The 20,164-nt window shown below is 44.7% G+C and overlaps 1 protein-coding gene across 1 annotated transcript in view; it reads right to left on the reverse strand.

Moving 5' to 3' along the window:
• LOC148526514 (kinesin-like protein KIF19) overlaps nt 1-20,164 on the reverse strand; it is a 56,741-nt gene that overhangs the window by 31,385 nt on the left and 5,192 nt on the right. The window contains exon 3 of the mRNA XM_088470204.1: nt 392-472. Coding sequence (XP_088326330.1) covers nt 392-472 — 81 coding nt within the window. The remainder of the gene's footprint in view (nt 1-391; nt 473-20,164) is intronic.

Here is a 20,164-nt window from a genome sequence, read left to right on the forward strand (position 1 = left end):
CTGACACACATTCAGTTGGTTACTAAAGAGGGAGGAGCAATTTAGGAGCCCTGCAATGGTGGTTTGCAGCAGGCCCATCATTTGCATAGTCCAGCAATGGTCCATGGTTTCCTCATTTCTTGTGCACAGAGAGGTAAAACCTGGCACTATCTGAGCAGCAGGTCATTACTGTGGATAGCATTCCACCTCTGATACTCAAAGCAAAACATTCATTTTCGTTTTATCACATTTATAAACATATATATGTGAAATATCAAATAAATGTGCTATAAAGTAAAATTTAAACCGAAGAATTATGTATTGGTAAGAAAACAATTGTATAATTAAATGTGTTTGATGTTAAACTAATTCAGTTGTTTAAACTAAAATAATGTTATTAGCATTTTCTTACCTGCTGCCCGAGCTGGTGTACAATGCATCGGGCACTACTCTTAGCCTCTGACCTATTAAATGGACGGATGCGTAGAGCGACCTGCGAAATAATGAAAGACATAAGAACAATGCAGGATTTTTAATGCAAGGTAATTTCCCTATAGTGGCAAAAACCGCTAATATAAAGCAAACCAAACAGTGATATAGATGCACTTCCCCTTGTATAACAGCATTTCGCAAATGTTTTGCTTTTATTTAAAATAATTTGGAATCCGAGCCTTAACTTAAATATTAGAAAGTCTGGAAAGCTACTAAGCAAAACAAATATTAATAGTAAATAGTATAAATACAAAGAAAAAGAGTTTTTAAAACTAAATCTAACTCTACCCTTAACTTATACTGTGTGAAATTATATAGCAGTGACCTATTATCATTAACCATCAGTAATACAGTGAGTCCATGGCTCTATGGGGCCTATTCATCATACCTAAAATATCGATGGAGGTAATTAGGTTTAGAACTTGCATGGAGTTGTACCTAATTACTGGAGGAACTCATCATTCCTCCTCCCTATAACTATCTATTCCGAAAAGTTGTCATTTTGCGATGACAGCTTTTCGGGAAATAGTTTTCCCTGCCTGCTCTAACTTACCGCAGCTGGAATCCATGCTGCGCATGCGCTGTTACATCTGTAAACCCAGTGCATGCGCAGCACTAATTACAGCTGCAGTAAGTTTGTGTGGCCCCCCCAACCCCCTCTCCCCCCTCTCCCCCATCCCGCACTTACCTGCCCAAAGCAGCACCTCCGGCTCCGTCCTGCTGGTCTATCATGTGGTCTCCCAGCAGCACACAGTGCAGTTTAGAAAAAAAAACATTTTTTTTTTCTTAGCTTTGTGTTCTGCTGGTAGAACACAATGTCAGCATTGCAGACGGAGCCAGAGGACGCATCAGAGCGCTGGAGGAAGACTCCGGGGGACCTGCACAGCTGGAAGCAGGTAAGTCTGTCCTGCTATTCGCCACCTCACAGTGGCGAATAGTAACTCCATCAAATTCCGAAAATACATAATTTTCGGAATTTGATGAATACCATAATTTCCATATCCCCATAATAATGTATGGGGTGTGTGGAAATTAACGCAGGGGAGCTTAGCAAGGAGATATTAGTGATATCTCCTGTGCTAAGTGGCGTCATGAATACTAAAATAACGTTAAGGAAAATGTCCTTAAAAACTTTATTTTAGTGTTGATGAATAGGCCCCTGTAAGAGTTACTTACAGTCATTTGATGGTCTTTAGGATGGTTATTTCCTGCCTTCATCGAAATATCATTTTATCCACTCAGAAATGAGAAGAAAAATATCTGTACTGTCACTAGTCCAGCAATATCAGATATGACACAGGAAGCATCCAGCTGCCTTGTTATACCCATCACACCTCCAATAGTGGCATCATAAGCTGCCACTATGACATCACTAGGTGCCCTGGCAGGGGAGCACTGCTATGTATCTCAGGCAGGCATTGGGGGTTAATGGTAAATACAATGTGATAACTATATGTCAGTAAATCAAAACACATAATTGGGATGAGCAGAAATGTAATCATTACACACAGCAGTGATGTATATTATCTGTGCGCTGTGTGTGTTTGTGATACATTCAGGCCATACTTGCCGACAATCAGCTCCAGCCTTCCGGGAGGGAGCTGATTGTCGGCTATTAGCGGGGGGCGGGGCTGGCCATTGGGGGTGGAGCAGGGGGCGGGCCGGCCATTTTGTGTCATACTGAGGGCGGAGCCGGGGGCGTGGCCGCACGATTGCGTCATCGTGACTCCGCCCCCTCTTCACAATGCCGGGATTTTCGGCATTGTGAAGCAGGGGGCGGGGCCACGATGACGCGATTCTGTGTGAATCGCGTCACCGGGCCCCCCGCTGCGGGGATTTCTGTGTTTTTCAGGGAGGGAGGTGGGGAGGGTCGGACACTTCCGGGAGGCTTGCCTGCCTTTCCGGGGGACCGGGAGTGGAACCCGAAAATCGGGAGGCTCCCGGCCAAATCGGGAGGGTAGGCAAACATGATTCAGGCACCTCCCCAGATGGTTAGGGTTAGGCACCAGGAGGGAGGGTTAGACACCAAGGGGAGGGTTAGGGTGAAGATTAGGGTTAGGAAAAAAAAAAAAAAGTGATGACCATTTCTATGTTGGCCATTTTTATGTCCACATTTCGACCCCATCGACATTCTGTCCCTGTCGACCTTTTGTTCCTGTCTAACATCTGCTGTCTATCTAGACATTATCGACCTTTAATCTGTCTATCTTTTACACTGCACCCAGAATGTGTATGAGCACCTATGTAAAAGCAGGACAGTAAATAGGTGTGCGAGCAGTGCCACTGCCCATGGCACAAGACAGAGAATGTGGGTCCAATGACAAATCACCCTGCCGAAACTTAATCATCCACATACAGTATAGAGATGATCCCAAAATTATGTAAATTAATTAGATCTGTACTTCCAAGACATGCTGGGTATTATAACAACTTGTTACCAATTTTCTTACATATCAAAATTATATTTACAATTAGGATTTACAGTAAATATAGCATAAAAATTATTTTATAAACATTAATATTTTCCAAGTCATAAATGAGAATATCAGCCTTGATTTCTAAACTTTTGGGGGGAGATTTAATAGACTTGGTGAGAGATAAAATTGTGAGATTTAAAGCACCAACCAATCAGCTCCTGTCACTTTTTCAGGCTGTGTTTGAAAAATAATAGTTATACCAATAACCTGGGATAGTTTGTGTGAATGCGCAGCAACCCGGGATATTGTGCAGTGTGAAAGGGCCCAGTTGAAATAACCCAGCATTTCAACCCAGGTAACGAGCACTGTTGAACATGGGTTCAATCCAGCTCATAGTGCAGTGTGAACGGGGTACCACAGCATAGGAAGAGCCGGCGTTTGGAGATGAGATCATCTTGCATGTCATGGCGGTGATGTCATAGACCTTGCAAACAGCTTGGTCAGGCCACTCGTTTGAAAGGGGTCTCACCCCAGATGAACCAGTGTACAAAATCACTGGTGCGACCCAGGATTGCGAAGTGAAAGGGGTATTAGGAGCAGATTGGATAGTGCGTTCTCTCTCTCCAAGCTTTATTAAATCTCCCCCTTTAGTCTTATAATAATTACACATATAACAGTGAAATGGGTATACATTTATTTCTAATAATATGCAAGAGTGTCTCTATAGTCAGTTGAAGGGGGGGAGTAAATAGGCAGGGCCGTAACTAGGGTAGTGCAGCCGGTGTCATGGAACAGGGCACCACAGGTCAGGGGGCGCTGTTTGGGCCTGTCAAATTTCTGTTTATTATCATTCTCACTTGTAGCTTCCTCTTATTTCATCCCCAGCATCCCCTGGCCTCTCCTATCTCTTCCCCATGAGGCCATTCCCCTTTTTTGGGTGTATTATGTCCTTTGAAAAATGAGGGGGGCGCCAACTCTCTTTCTGGCACAGGGCACCAAAAAGTCTAGTGACGGCTCTGTAAATAGGTGTCAGTGGGACAATAATGGGCTTTTTAAGAACAGTTGATAGAAAGTGATAAAATTATTTGCAGGTTAATTTTCAATTTTTTGAGTCGACCTTTAAATCAGTTTTCCTAACCGTGGTGTCAGCGCTGATAAGAACACCGGAAAATGGCCCCCGCGGCCATTTTTCCAGTGTTCTGCGCATGCGCAGTAGACTCCGGGCACACTCTAGTGCCCGTAGTCTACTAATGCTCCGGTGGCTGGCCAGCCGCATCAGTTGGCTGCCAAGCATCGGGAAGAGAGGAGGGCCCCGCACGAGAGTGCACACGGACCCCCTCCTCTCTTAAGATGCTCCTGGGCATGTCTCTCTTCATGAACGCAAATGTTTTTGCATACAGTACATGCGCAGTAGCGACTACCAATCTTTGTGCATGTATGTCCTATTCTGAGTTGCATGCAACTTGGCAGAGTCTGTATGTTCGAGTAATAAGGTGTTCCAGAGCGTGCACTGGGTGGTGACAAAGAGTTCACATGCAACCTCCCCCCCGACTAGTAGAAGTGTCGTGGGCATGTATCAAATGCTCTATGTGATTCCGAGTAGTGTGCACGTATAGGGGGCCTGTATCTGACGGACCTCTTGTACCTAGCATGGGGCTGGGGGCAAGTGCAGATAATAAGGATGATGTGTGGGGCGGCCAGCATAACACAAATGGGCGGCACAGAGTGTCACTTGCACACGCATTAACACCGATATTGGCAGAATAGATATTCGTATTAGCATAAAGTAGTGAATCGGGCTTCCACAGCTGCCCACAGCTATGCCCATTTTTCCAGCAGCTCAGAATCAGGCCCTATAAAAGGGATTGTTATAGATTCTGGTCACCTGAACTAGACATATTAGCCAAATTATCACAGGTTTAGACGGTGCATCTGAATAGGAACATTCCCAAAATGATGTGTATTCCAATTGGGAATAGTAGGTGTGCAAAGATGATAAGAAAAAGACACTTGGAATGAATGAATAAATTCAAATTGTTTATGGTCACTACAACATTAAAAAAAATACATAAGTGAAATTACAATGCAATGCACTCACAACTCCAGTAACAGTTTAAAATACACAGTATTAAAATTTTAACAAAAAATTACAGAAGGAAAGAAACTGTTCCGCAACCTGCTGGTATGGCATCCAAGACACCTGTAACGTTTCCCGGAGGGCAACAGAGAGAAAAGTGAGTAACATGGATGACTAGGATCAGAGATGATCTTAGTAGCCTTTGCTATACTCCTCCTAGAAAAGATGTCATCCAGCATAGGCAGAGATTGGCCGATGATTCTCTCAGCAGCTTTAACTACTGTATCTAGAGAGCCTCGATTAGAACACTTAGAATTCCCATTCCACACTGTAATAGCATAAGTCAAAAGACTCTCAATTACGCAGCAGTAAAAATTCCATAAACCCACTACTCGAAGTCTTCACAAGAAGAAAAGGCTTTGCTGAGCCTTACCAACCACAGCTGAGATGTGAGAAGACCACAATAAATCCTCAGTAAAATGAAATCCTTAAAACTTAATACCACTAACCATCTCTACCCCCTTCATTCAAAAACAATGGCTGTAGGGTGGTTTTTATAGATCTTCTAAAATCTACCACCTCCTTAGTTTTCCTACTATTTAGCAACAAAGTATTATTCTCCCCCCACTCAACAAGCTGCTTTACCTCCTCCCTACAACTATCCTCCTCTCGCCTATGCTATACAATTATCAGGGCGATCCACCTGATATCTGCAGATCGCCCTGATAATTGCAGTGTGTGTGCGGGTGACCGAGGGTTAAGTCCAGCATGCCAGATAACGATATCTTGACATCTGATGTGTTTGCAGTCAGATTTGGACGATTTCATTCTTTTTAATACAGTCTGAAATCGTGGGTAAAAATCGTTCAATTATTCATCTGACCATGTGTATGTGTAATACCCTTAGAAGTGCTTGCTGGTAAATTCATAAATATACACAAAGATAAGTACATAAAATGCATTGTATTTTAATGACAGGATGCTGTAGTTGATGTTTACACGGATAGGAAACTGGAGGTTGCCAATATATATTTATGTGGTCATGTTGCTTTGCTTATAAGGGATCCAGGTACTGGTTAATATGTATATACAGTGCCTCATGATACAGTGCATTTGGACCTGTTAACCCCTTCCTGGGGAACATTGGAGTGAACTACCCCTTCAGGGGGAGCAAATGGAGCCTGCTGCCCACTCTTGGCATTGAGGAAATCAGCGGGCACGCGGCCAAGGACAGGACAATCCAACTGTTATGAGGGGAATCCTTCCCCCCTTTAGCTTACATAGGTGGCCAGTGAAGAGAGCGGCGCGTGCGGTGAGCGGGAAGCTGACCCGCACGTGACCGCTAATATATAAGAGGACCCACGGGGACTGCCGGGAGGAGTCTGCTTGCGGTAAGCCAGCGTAAGGGAGGAAACGCTGCGCTTGTTGAGTTGAATAAGGGGAAAGCGGGACCTACCGGTAGCTGTGGAGCGGAGCCGCAGGACTCCGTGTAGCGTCTGCCGGGACCGGAGCTGCTTAGCGACTGGAGGCATTGCCGGAGGAGGTCGCACCAGCCGGGCACCGCCTCCAAACCTGCCCTGCAGAGTGACAGACAGCCGGGGAGCTGTGCGGCTGATGCGGGGGCGTGAACAGAGGGAAGCGGCCTCACCAGTAGAACCACCCGGCCTCCTCCCTCTGCACAGAGACTGACAGCCAACAGTACAGGTCTGTCAAATCTTTATACAATGGCACTTTAACACTATATGAACTGCTCAGTACATGTATCATAGTGAAGTACCAGTCAAACTTCCAGTTAACTCTCGCCCTGTCAGCTGAGGAGAGGTTTAGCTGCGAGGCAATAGATTCTTGTGACTCTTAAGCAGGATATCTTATAAAACCAGCAGTTACAGCTGTTATAACGTGAACTATAGTTTACCTAACTGTGAATAAAGCCAGAAGGAAAATTAGCAGAACACTGTCAGCTAACATCAGGTCAGAGTTGGGCAGGGAGAGAACAGTAAGGTCATCTCAGCAGACATAATTAACCCTGTAACTGCAAAATTAAAGAAAAAGCATCTATCCTTGGCATAGTTAGCAAAGAATTTATCTATAGCTCAGAAGGGCACCGTACGTTCATTACAGCATTAACAGCGAGTGGAGTTACCAGTTTCTCACAACCCATTTACAGGGAACTTAGGACCTCATTCAGAGCCGGACGCTATTTGCGCTCTCGCTCGTTCAGAAAAAAGGGGTGGCTATTCAAATGAACCGTTCGCTCTTTGCGGTCTGTTCACGCCTCTAGGTCTGAACGGCCGAACCAAACAGGCGGTCATTTTTTGGAAAACTACGCCCCCTGGCCGCTCGCATCCTACGTCATGTCCGCTATTTATTAGATTAATCGAGTACATCGACCATCGTATGAACTGCTCGCTATTCTTGTGGTTGGTTTTTCCTACCGCAATCTTGCGAGCAGTTCTGACTATGAAATAACCCAGTGACGTGGTCAATGACCCTGCTGTATTAATTATGCACACCCATAAAACGCCCGTTTTGACCTTTAAGCACGCCTGCTTTCGGATCTTCACTCCCCGTTTTCAAGCACCTTCCCCTGTTACCACCCACATATGCCTCCTCCTGTCACTCAAAATAGCAGGCATTCGCTATTTAGCGAACAAACAATTTTCGGCCGCACTGACTGGTTCGCGCATGCGTATTACGATCCGTACGCATGCGCAGTTGTGCAAACATCGCTCGGAACGAACGAGCGGCCGCTTACGAGCGGCTCTGAATCAGGCTCTTAGCCAGGAAAGGCTGCTACAATTTATTACACCTCATCTATAGCATCGCAGGACTTTGTATTGTCTGAGGATCTATAGACTTCTTCTCTACTTAAGCTACACATCATCCCGGGCAACAGTATACCCATATCAAACTGATACAGTTAACTCTGGCATGAAGAGATATAACAAAGAGATTAGTGCATTAGAGGTTCAGGTGCACCTGAACGTAATCAATTGTGTCATTTGGGGTCCAATTATTGCAGAAGAAGGTGATATTGTATGCTCTTTTGTGTTTAACCCATTGCTCCCGTAGGTGGATCAAGTATCCTGCGTTCCTGTTTATTAAATATTACTCGGACCAGAGAGTTACTTTCATTCTCAGAAAAGTGTCCATTATATTGTTTTTTCTAAAATGTATTATTGTATTGTATAATATTGTTGCTATAAGCGCATTGGTAAGCAAATTGATTGAAAGAAAACGCATCACACTACGCAAACTCAATTCTATCATTTTAATTGTTTAATACATTTCGTCGTCACACGAACAGGACGAACAAAGTAAAAAATGTCGGAACCCCAGAATGCTGCATCCACTCCAGGCAGGAGACTATTACCCGCCTCACCAAGTCAGAAATATTCACCGTCATCCAATGCATCACCTAGTGGAGCAATGCCATCTACACTAGTGTCGCCCATCACGATGCCGTACTATTTCGGGGCCCCTTGGCTCCCAACCTATAGTGGAGATAGTATGGGAGAAGAGGGAACAACCTTATTAGAATTTAAAAAGAAGATCAAAGCTATGTTCCGCTTATACCCTGTGAGTGAGCAGCAAGTAGTAGAAATACTAATCGGCCAACTCAAGGGAGCTGCGCTTAGAGGAGTCTCGTCATGGCCGCGGGTAGAATGACAGAAAGTGTCACAAATATTAGAACGACTGTCCAACACCTTTGAAACTAAGACAGTTTCAGAATTAAAAATGAAATTCTACGGCCGACACCAAAAGACGGGCGAAACCCTTCGAGATTATGCCTTAAGCCTTCAAGAGGCTTTAAAAGCCATCCAAGCCATTGATCATCAGGAATTCAGGGATGTTGACGAAACCCTGGTTTCCCAATTTATTGAGGGCGCAAATACGGAAAGTGTATGTAGTCAATTGCGGATGCTAAGGATGCAACTTGAAGATGATACCTTTTTGGACTTTAAATAGGCAGCTATTAAAGTGATAGGAAATAGTGCAAGACAAGGAGTTGCATTCCCAGAAATGCCAGGGTACTCAGACACCTCCTATCCAACGAGGACTGAAAACAGCCCTGGGTGAGATCCCATTGGAAAAAGTGATCAACTACCAGCTCGGGACCCCATCCAAGCTCTAAAGGGACAATTGGCGGAAATAACCATGGAATTATCAGAAATGCGCAAAGAAATGCGACAATTAAAGCAGCCAAGAAATATCTCTCCCCCTCGAGCAAGACGGAACTCGGATTGGAGATCAACCGGGAATAACGGGTGGGAAACCACTAGAGGAAGTGGAAGAAGGCCCACCGATGGGTCTTCCTTGAGAGTCAAACCTATTTGCAGAAGGTGTGAGATAAGTGGACATATCGCAAGGAACTGTGACCGCATGGAGTCTTTAAACTCCGAGACCCCGAGGATGGGGGCCGAACCTCGGGGAGAGCCGGCGGAGTAGATCCTCATCCGGAAGAATGGTGGCCCCAATATGTAGGATCGTGTCCCACTATCCCCATCTTGATCAACGGCGTACAAACATTAGCCATGCTGGATACTGGGTTGCAGATCACCACTATACAGCTCGCTAAATTCAACCAACACTGGGGGGGATGGACAATAGTTATTACCGCCTCCGTCATGGCTACAGCTAATTGCCAGTAATGGCCTAGGTATCTCCTGTGTCGGGTATTGGGAGGCCGATGTGCAAATTGGAAAGACCTCTCTTGTTCGACAAGGCTGTCTGTTAACCAAAACCAGTGATGCAAAAGTAGCACCCGTTACACTAGGGATGAACATCCTCCAGCAATGTCCAGAGGAATTGGTCTCTATATTAAGAGGAGAAATGTCTCAGGCAATCTTACCCGCACGACAAACTCTACAGAAAACTATTAAGGTCATCCAAGGTCACCAAAAATTGGCACAGAATCCCGGCGCTATTGGCAAAGTCAGAATTACAGACAGTAGACCTGTTAAACTCCAGCCAAACTCAGAGACCATAGTGTGGGAAAAAAACAGCTACGGCCCAAGCGGACAGGATTACGAGGCTTTCATTGAACCAAGTGTCATTTCCGCGAGTTGCGACGTCTTAGTGGCAAGTGCTCTAGTGACTGTAAAGAATGGTTGAGTACCCATACGAATTCTGAACCCTCATAACTGCCGAGTTAAATTATACCGAAACCAACCTATGGCTAAACTGATGTGGACTACTTTCCAGAATGTAGTTAACCTCAGTTTTAATGTCCATCAAAAGGAGTTAATGGCTTCTACCAAGGTCGAACCCAAAACTGAAAAAGCATGGTGGGATGAACTCCAAATAGGGCATAGTGGCACATCTGAAGAACATCGACTGGGAGATCTTAACTTAGCCAGGGAGAATTCAGAGGCTTTTAGCCAGGGTCCAACTGACCTCGGAGTGGTGACATAGATCCAACATCATATAATCACAGGAGATTATCCACCTGTAAAAGAGCGTCATCGACCACTGGCTCCAGGTTTATATCAAACTGTGTGGAAGCTGTTGGGAGGACATGAGAGCTTCTGGCATTATCCAAGAAAGTCATTGTCCATGGGCAGCTCCGATGGTCTTGGTACGCAAAAAGGACGGCCAACTCCATTTTTGCATCGATTATAGAAAATTAAATAATCTAACACATAAGGACGCCCACCCTCTTCCTTGGATCGAGGAATCTCTCACTGCATTAACATCTGCCCAGTATTTTTCTACTTTGGACCTCACCAGCGGATACTGGCAGATCCAAATGGCAGAGGCAGACAGAGAAAAAACAGCTTTCATCACCCCTATGGGGTTGTTTGAGTTCCTACGGCTGCCATTCGGGCTTTGTAATGCCCCCGCCACATTTCAGAGAATGATGGAACATTGTCTTGGTCACCAGAACTTTGAAACTGTCTTACTCTATTTAAACAACATCATTATCTTTTCCCGAACATATACCGACCATCTTCAACACCTCCAAGAGGTTTTCCAACAATTGATCAAATACGGCCTTAAGTTGAAACCCTCCAAATGTTACCTCCTCAAACCTCAAGTGCAGTACCTGGGTCATATCGTGAGCTCATCTGGAGTGTCCCCAGACCCGGAGAAGATTAAGGCCGTGGTGGAGTGGCCTGAGCCTAAAACGGTGAAAGATGTACGCCGATTTCTGGGATTCATCGGGTATTATAGGAGATTCATTCAAAATTTTGCTCACATCGCAGCGCCATTTCTGGAGGTACTTCGAGGGATCTCCCGAGATCACTACAGGAGAAAGATCACTATCTCATGGACAATGGAGCAACAAGCCGCATTTGACCAGCTTAAGAGGATTCTGACCGAGGCCCCTCTGTTGGCATACCCGGACTATAGCAAACCATTCCGTCTCCATACCGACACCAGCAAACGAGGATTGGGTGCTGTACTGTCTCAAGTACAAGACGGCAGAGAACGCGTAATAGCATACGCCAGCAGAAGCTTGAGAAAGACCGAGAGAAACGACGAAAATTACAGTGCCTTTAAACTGGAATTCCTAGCTCTGGTGTGGGCAGTCACCGAAAAATTCTGAGATTAGCTACGACTCCCTTCAGTGCATATACTGACTGTAACCCCCTGGCACATCAGTCCACTGCAAAACTGGGAGCTCTGGAACAAAGATGGTCCTCCCGTCTCGCCAACTATAATTATGGGATCCAATATCGGAGTGGCTGCAGTAACATTAATGCCGATGCCTTATCGCGAATTCCTGGTGAAGCGGAAGAATTCATAGAAGATGATCCTTGGGAAGAAATAGAAATCCCAAACTTCAATTTACCTGGAAGGGTTTCAAAGCAAAATGCATTAACCGTAGGTACAACAGAAGACAGTTAACCAGAAACGACTGAAAGTGAAAATGAATGGGCACGACGGCAAGATGAACATCCCTCCTTCCGGAGGTTAAAAAGGATGATGCTTACGCAACAAGGCATGACTAAGTCGGAAAGACAAGCAGCAGAGCCCGAATTGGTCTAATTGTGGTGACAAAGAGAAAAATTAGGGATTCATGGAGATACGATTCTCCGACAAAGTACTGACCATTCCCATTCCCTAATCACACAAATTGTGGTGCCGTAGTCAAAAGTCAACTGGGTGTTAAAAGCTTACCATGATGACTCGGGCCATTTTGGGAGCCAGAAGACCGAAGCGAATCTCTGGACCAGATTTTACTGGAACAACCTCCGGAAAGATGTGGAAAATTGGTGTAAACGTTGCTCCGTTTGCAGTGCTCGCCAACCTCCTATCCATGACCAGAAAGCACCTCTCCATCCAATTATCAGTCGGCAACCTCTAGAGGTAGTGTCCATCGATCACGTAAAACTGGAAACAAGTCGATTGGGATACCAATATGCCCTCACAATGTTGGATCATTACACCAAATTTGCAGTCGTCCTCCCCATACGGGATCTATCTGCCAAAACCACGGCAGAACTTTTCTGGAGAGCCTTTGTCCGTCCTTATGGATACCCCTCTAAAATCCTAACGGATCAAAGCCCAGCTTTTGAATCCCAGTTGTTCAAAGAGCTGTGTGTGCTATATGGATGGAAAAAGATGCGCACCACCGCTTATCATCTCCAAGGGAATGGAGCTTGTGAGAGGATGAATGGGACTGTGATTAATATGTTACGAGCTCTCCCGACACTACAAAGACAAGAGTGGCCCACCTTGTTGGCCGAACTGATGTATGTATGTGTGTATATATATATATATATATATATATATATAACAACACTGTCCATTGTACCACCGGATACACTCCTTATTACCTTCTCTTCGGGTGACTTGGAAAATTACCAGTTGATCTCCGATTAAACGTACCTGAGACCCTCAGTTTGAATACCTATCCCAAAACCGAATGGGTCCAAGAGCATCAAAACCAGCTAAAAACAGCTCAGGCATTGATGGATCAATACTTGGAGGTCGAGAGGAAACGACAGCAGGAATACTACAATTTGAAAGCACATGCTAAACCTTTGAAAGTGGGAGATAGAGTATGGAAAAAAAAACAATCAACGGCATAGCAAGCTGGATTCAAGATGGGGAACCATTCTATACAAAGTAACTGAAATCCCTAATGCCGAGATTCCGACTTATAAAATTAGTCAAGAGAATGGGTCCCTGGAAAAATTAGTTCATCGAGACCAACTGAAACTCTATCAAGGCTCGGGAAATGAGTCAGAAACAAACCCTAAAAAGGTGTCACCTGTTCTAGGAAATGAAGCTGAATCACAGCCAGGTGATACCCTGAAATTGATGTTGAACATGTACTGGCCGGTAGTTCATGGTCGTCTAAACCCCGTAGTTGGAGAATCAGGGGAAAATGACCAACCCGAAACCGATTATGAAGACATGTTTGTCATGCCTGAACTCAGGTGGTCTACCAGAACTACCAAGGGAATACTTCCCATCCGGTACCGGCAATAGGACAGCTATTGACAAGTGGAACTGTGAAAGACAATAACCAATTGAAATTGTCATATGTGTAAATATTGTATTTAGCCTCATAGTTGCAACAGTTGATGTAAGAGAAACAATAGTAGTATTTGACTAGAAGTAGTTCAGATTTGTTAGAAAAATGGATGCATGGGGACATGCATCATTTTAGCGGGGAGGACTGTAATACCCTTAGAAGTGCTTGCTGGTAAATTCATAAATATACACAAAGATAAATACATAAAATGCATTGTATTTTAATGACAGGATGCTGTAGTTGATGTGTTTACACGGATAGGAAACTGGAGGTTGCCAATATATATTTATGTGGTCATGTTGCTTTGCTTATAAGGGATCCAGGTACTGGTTAATATGTATATACAGTGCATCATGATAAATACAGTGCATTTGGACCTGTTAACCCCTTCCTGGGGAACATTGGAGTGAACTACCCCCCTCAGGGGGAGCAAATGGAGCCTGCTGCCCACTCTTGGCATTGAGGGAATCAGCGGGCACGCGGCCAAGGACAGGACAATCCAACTGTTATGAGGGGAATCCTTCCCCCCTTTAGCTTACATAGGTGGGCAGTGAAGAGAGCGGCGTGTGCGGGAAGCTGACCCGCACGCGACCGCTAATATATAAGAGGACCCACGGGGAATGCCGGGAGGAGTCTGCTTGCGGTAAGCCAGTGTAAGGGAGGAAACGCTGCGCTTGTTGAGTTGAATAAGGGGAAAGCATTGGAGGCATTGCCGGAGGAGGTCGTACCAGCCGGGCACCGCCTCTAAACCTGCCCTGCAGAGTGACAGACAGCCGGGGAGCTGTGCGGCTGATGCGGGCGCATGAACAGAGGGAAGCGGCCTCACCGGTGAAACCGCCCGGCCTCCTCCCTCTGCACAGAGACTGACAGCCGGGGAGCCGAGCGGCTGCTGCGGGGGCGTGAACAGAGGGAAGCGTCCTCACCAGTAGAACCGCCCGGCCTCCTCCCTCTGCACAGAGACTGACAGCCAACAGTACAGTTCTGTCAAATCTTTATACACTGGCACTTTAACACTATATGAACTGCTCAGTACATGCATCATAGTGAAGTACCAGTCAAACTTCCAGTTAACTCCCGCCCTGTCAGCTAGTTACCTCTGCTGTGGAGTACAGCCAACAGTACAAGTCTGTCAAATCTTTATACACTGACACTTTAACACTATATGAACTGCTCAGTACATGTATCATAGTGAAGTACCAGTCAAACTTCCAGTTAACTCTCGCCCTGTCAGCTCAGGAGAGGTTTAGATGCAAGGCAATAGATTCTTGTGACTCTTAAGCAGGATATCTTATAACCCAGCAGTTACAGCTGTTATAACGTGAACTATAGTTTACCTAACTGTGAAAAAAGCCAGAAGGAGAATTAGCAGAACACTGTCAGCTAACATCAGGTCAGAGTTGGGCAGGGAGAGAACCGTAAGGTCATCTCAGCAGGCATAATTAACCCTGTGACTGCAAAATTAAAGAAAAAGCATCTATCCTTGGCATAGTTAGCGAAGAATTTATCTATAGCTCAGAAGGGCACCGTACGTTCATTACAGCATTAACAGCGAGTGGAGTTACTAGTTTCTCACAACCCATTTACAGGGAACTTAGCCAGGAAAGGCTGCTACAATTTATTACACCCCATCTATAGCATCGCAGGACTTTGTATTGTCTGAGGATCTATAGACTTCTTCTCTACTTAAGCTACACAACATCCCGGGCAACGGTATACCCATATCAAACTGATACAGTTAACTCTGGCATGAAGAGATATAACAAAGAGATTAATGCATTAGAGGTTCAGGTGCACCTGAAAGTAATCAATTGTGTCATTTGGGGTCCAATTATTGCAGAAGAAGGTGATATTGTATGCTCTTTTGTGTTTAACCCATTGCTCCAGTAGGTGGATCAAGTATCCTGCGTTCCTGTTTAATAAATATTACTCGGACCAGAGAGTAACTTTCATTCTCAGAAAAAGTGTCCATTATATTGTTTTTTCTGAAATGTATTAATGTATTGTATTGTATAATATTGTTGCTATAAACTGTTTAATTGAATTCAATTGCCTTGTTTGAGGATTGGAGAATAAAAAACTGTCAAGCGCATTGGTAAGCAAATTGATTGAAAGAAAACGCATCACACTACGCAATCTCAATTCTATCATTCTAATTGTTTAGTACATATGCACCATTAGACCTACACACTTTTGCTGTATACAGTACATGCATGCACAGTTAGTATAAATCCAACTGTACATAAACCCCACACAGCAATAATAAATCAACTTCTTAATGATACCCCTTTCAGACAGAAAAATCCCCAAAACCCGGGTTTTTCTCATATATTTCAACCCGGGAAGAACCCGGGAATTTGCTCCTAACCCCCCTTTCACACAGCACATTAGACCCGGGAAATTTTCGGGTTGACCCCTTTCACATAGAACCCATGTCAGCCCTGCAATATACTGTGTGTCATAATAAAAGGACTGCTTTTATGGCACACAGAGATGGTCATGAAAAGTGGGTGGTGACGCACAATGCCCCTTGAGGAAAGGATCTTAGCAATGTTTATGTAGACTATCGCGTCCTTCACTGTGCCACTGATCTGTTTGCGGAGCTCCTCTTCCTTTCAGTGCACCATGCCTCTCTCTCTCTCTGTTTTTAGCAGCAGAATTGTGACATCAGATGCCAGCGCTTCTCTGCCCCACCCACTCAGCCAATCAGGGAGACCCTGCCGCTCAGTCAATCAGCCTGTGCACCGCCATCTCAGCCAATCAGCGCTGGCTACTATGCCCGGAGTTGAAAAACCCTGGTCGGAGCATTTCAGATGGCCGCCAACCCCAGTAAGACCCGGGAAAAACCCAGGTAAATACCTGGGTCGAATCCTGGGAATTTGATCCTGTGTTGACCCTTTCTGACAGAAAAAAAAACTGCGTAGATCCGGAAACAGCCGGGAAATTACTGGGTTCTTTTCTCTGTCTGAAAGGGGTATTAAAGATGTCTAAATCACTATTGTGATAAAATAAACCAAATTATTGTTGCTGAGGAGCATTGGGGAAATGGAAATTTGAAGAAAATGCATGATCACTTGCAATATAACTTGGAATAGACCTGACACCTGCAGCACCAAATATCTGACTACATGCCACTTATGTGCCGTCCCTTCAGTGGTCTATTATGGGCTAACAGGACTTCTCCTTGTGCCCCTTATGCATTTTAAGACCATCCACATGCTCCATCAGACATCTCCACATGCCCCTTATGTCATCAGACCCCTCCTCTTACCTGCAGGTCTTCCTCCAGCTCTGGGTGTATGTTCACCCCTTTGCCTGCTGCTGGAAACGTCTCCCCTCTGCTCCCCAGTGACAACTTGTAAGTGCTTCTTCTATTAACTGTTTATTTACTATAAACAGTTAATTGAAGAAGAACTTACAAGCGTCACCGGGGAACAGAGGGGAGGCGCTTCCGGCAGCAGCAGCATGCGGCACGGGGAGAACAGAGGATAGTATTGCAGCCCCTCTGCACAGCTCAGATCTCCCAGTCGGCCACGTCCCTTTAAAGCTGCCCACAAGCAACAGCCCCCGGGGTCCGCGCCAGCGGCTGGGGCACAGTACAGCCAGGCAGAACCGGCCGGGAAGGAAGGGGGGGGGGCAGGTTTCCAGGGACAAATATTGGAGTGAATGTTGGACAAGGCAAATTACAAGTGGGTCATATGTAAGTGATCCAAATGTCAAATTTGTTGCCCAAGGCTATTTAACCTTTGCAGAATTACAGCTACTTATTCAAATGTAGAAAATCTGGTGCCTGTGCCCACTTTACCACCCTATTTCATGCCAAAAACCTTTGTAGGCCAAGCAAAATACCATTGAATTTTTTGTAATAGACATTCTATTTTGTTTATACAATGTAAACTTGGTGATTCAATTTGATTTAATTGCTTTAATATAACATGTTCTGAATAAGAAACTGGAAAATGAATAAGAAGTGAATAAGAAGCTGAAGCTCGAATAAGAAGTGAACAAGAAGCTGGTGGAATGAGAAGCCAACTTCAGCCTTGTTCCTTAATTATGAGTGTGTGAGTGGTGCCTCTGCCGCCCAGGGAGTTGGGCCTAGGGCACTGGCTACAATACAAAAGTCCTATTGTGAAATGCAGTTGCAGCATGTGTGCAGGACTAATAAGTTAGCCTTATTCCCCTTTCTGAGCTCTGTTTGTATTCACTTAAATAGGGTCATGCCAGCCCTGCTGGGTATGTTGTTGTGACAATACTTATAGACACAGAGAAAAAGTGAGATCACGTAATTTTAGACATTAGGGCCCCTTTGTTTTAAGTGCCCTGGACCCCCAAAAGCCTTAATTCGGCCCTGGCCGGTTCCAGCGTTACTGGTCGCCAGTAGCCAGTAACGCTGGCAGAGAGCAGATACAGAGTGTTACTTGGTAGATTTGGGAGCTTATTTGAGCAGCAGCTGCATAAATAGAACTGCTCTGCATATTCTGCTAATGTGGTTTGGGTACAGAAATTGTCTTGGTCATAACACAGCGTGCCTTGTATCTGGGGGTGTATAGTACATTATCCAGCTACATAACACAGTGTGCCTTGTATCTGGGTGTGTACAGTACATTATCCAGCTACATAACACAGTGTGCCTCGTATCTGGGGGTGTACAGTACATTATCCAGCTACATAACACAGCGTGCCTTGTATCTGGGGGTGTACAGTACATTATCCAGCTACATAACACAGCGTGCCTTGTATCTGGGGGTGTATAGTACATTATCCAGCTACATAACACAGCGTGCCTTGTATCTGGGGGTGTATAGTACATTATCTAGCTACATAACACAGTGTGCCTCGTATCTGGGGGTGTACAGTACATTATCCAGCTACATAACACTGTGTGCCTTGTATCTGGGGGTGTACAGTACATTATCCAGCTACATAACACAGCGTGCCTTGTATCTGGGGGTGTACAGTACATTATCCAGCTACATAACACAGCGTGCCTTGTATCTGGGGGTGTACAGTACATTATCCAGCTACATAACACAGTGTGCCTCGTATCTGGGGATATATAGTACATTATCCAGCTACATAACACTGTGTGCCTCGTATCTGGGGGTGTACAGTACATTATCCAGCTACATAACACAGTGTGCCTTGTATCTGGGGGTGTACAGTACATTATCCAGCTACATAACACAGTGTGCCTTGTATCTGGGGGTGTATAGTACATTATCCAGCTACATAACACTGTGTGCCTTATATCTGGGGGTGTATAGTACATTATCCAGCTACATAACACTGTGTGCCTTATATCTGGGGGTGTATAGTACATTATCCAGCTACATAACACTGTGTGCCTTATATCTGGGGGTGTATAGTACATTATCCAGCTACATAACACTGTGTGCCTCGTATCTGGGGGTGTATAGTACATTATCCAGCTACATAACACAGTGTATGTGGGGGTGTATAGTACATTATCCAGCTACATAACACAGTGTGCCTTGTATCTGGGGGTGTATAGTACATTATCCAGCTACATAACACAGTGTGCCTTGTATCTGGGGGTGTATAGTACATTATGCAGCTACATAACACTGTGTGCCTTGTATCTGGGGGTGTATAGTACATTATCCAGCTACATAACACTGTGTGCCTTGTATCTGGGGGTGTATTGTACATTATCCAGCTACATAACACAGTGTATCTGGGGGTGTATATAGTACATTATCCAGCTACATAACACTGTGTGCCTTGTATCTGGGGGTGTATAGTACATTATCCAGCTACATAACACAGTGTGCCTTGTATCTGGGGGTGTATATAGTACATTATCCAGCTACATAACACAGTGTGCCTTGTATCTGGGGGTGTATAGTACATTATCCAGCTACATAACACAGTGTGCCTTGTATCTGGGGGTGTATAGTACATTATGCAGCTACATAACACTGTGTGCCTTGTATCTGGGGGTGTATAGTACATTATCCAGCTACATAACACTGTGTGCCTTGTATCTGGGGGTGTATTGTACATTATCCAGCTACATAACACAGTGTATCTGGGGGTGTATATAGTACATTATCCAGCTACATAACACTGTGTGCCTTGTATCTGGGGGTGTATAGTACATTATCCAGCTACATAACACAGTGTGCCTTGTATCTGGGGGTGTATATAGTACATTATCCAGCTACATAACACTGTGTGCCTTATATCTGGGGGTGTATAGTACATGCTGCATGTCGTCAGAATGACCATGTTGACCTGATGACTGTCGACAAGTCATACTACACCCCAGCATAATAACCATGTGTGTCTTGGTAATAATAATTCTTCCATTATCACTTGTTTATTTACTTTTTCTGAGCTTGCACTTCTTTATTCCTTCGCTCCCATGATTTTGGACTAGGTACTTTGACATTGTGACCAGCTGCCATAATGTCAAACTTTCCCATAGACTTAACTTTGGCTCAGATAGTACTGTAATACATTCTTGTCTGTGATATGGAAAGCTGGAATTGACTTCAGGTTTCAAGCTCAGAGTATTTGTACCTTATTTTTCCTTCTGAAGATTTTCACAGAAGTTCTCTTTTCTTGATAACCCAATTCAGGCACATTTCTATAAATGTAATCTATTGGTTCCCAGCTCAGCCCTATTTCTACCAAACGGTTGGGCCAATTACCAGAGGTGATCTGGCTAGTGTGGTCTTTTCCGATTATCTG

This window comes from Taudactylus pleione, unplaced genomic scaffold (genome assembly GCF_031769625.1).
Source record: "Taudactylus pleione unplaced genomic scaffold, aTauple2 ptg000095l, whole genome shotgun sequence".
NCBI classification, from domain to species: Eukaryota; Metazoa; Chordata; class Amphibia; order Anura; family Myobatrachidae; genus Taudactylus; species Taudactylus pleione.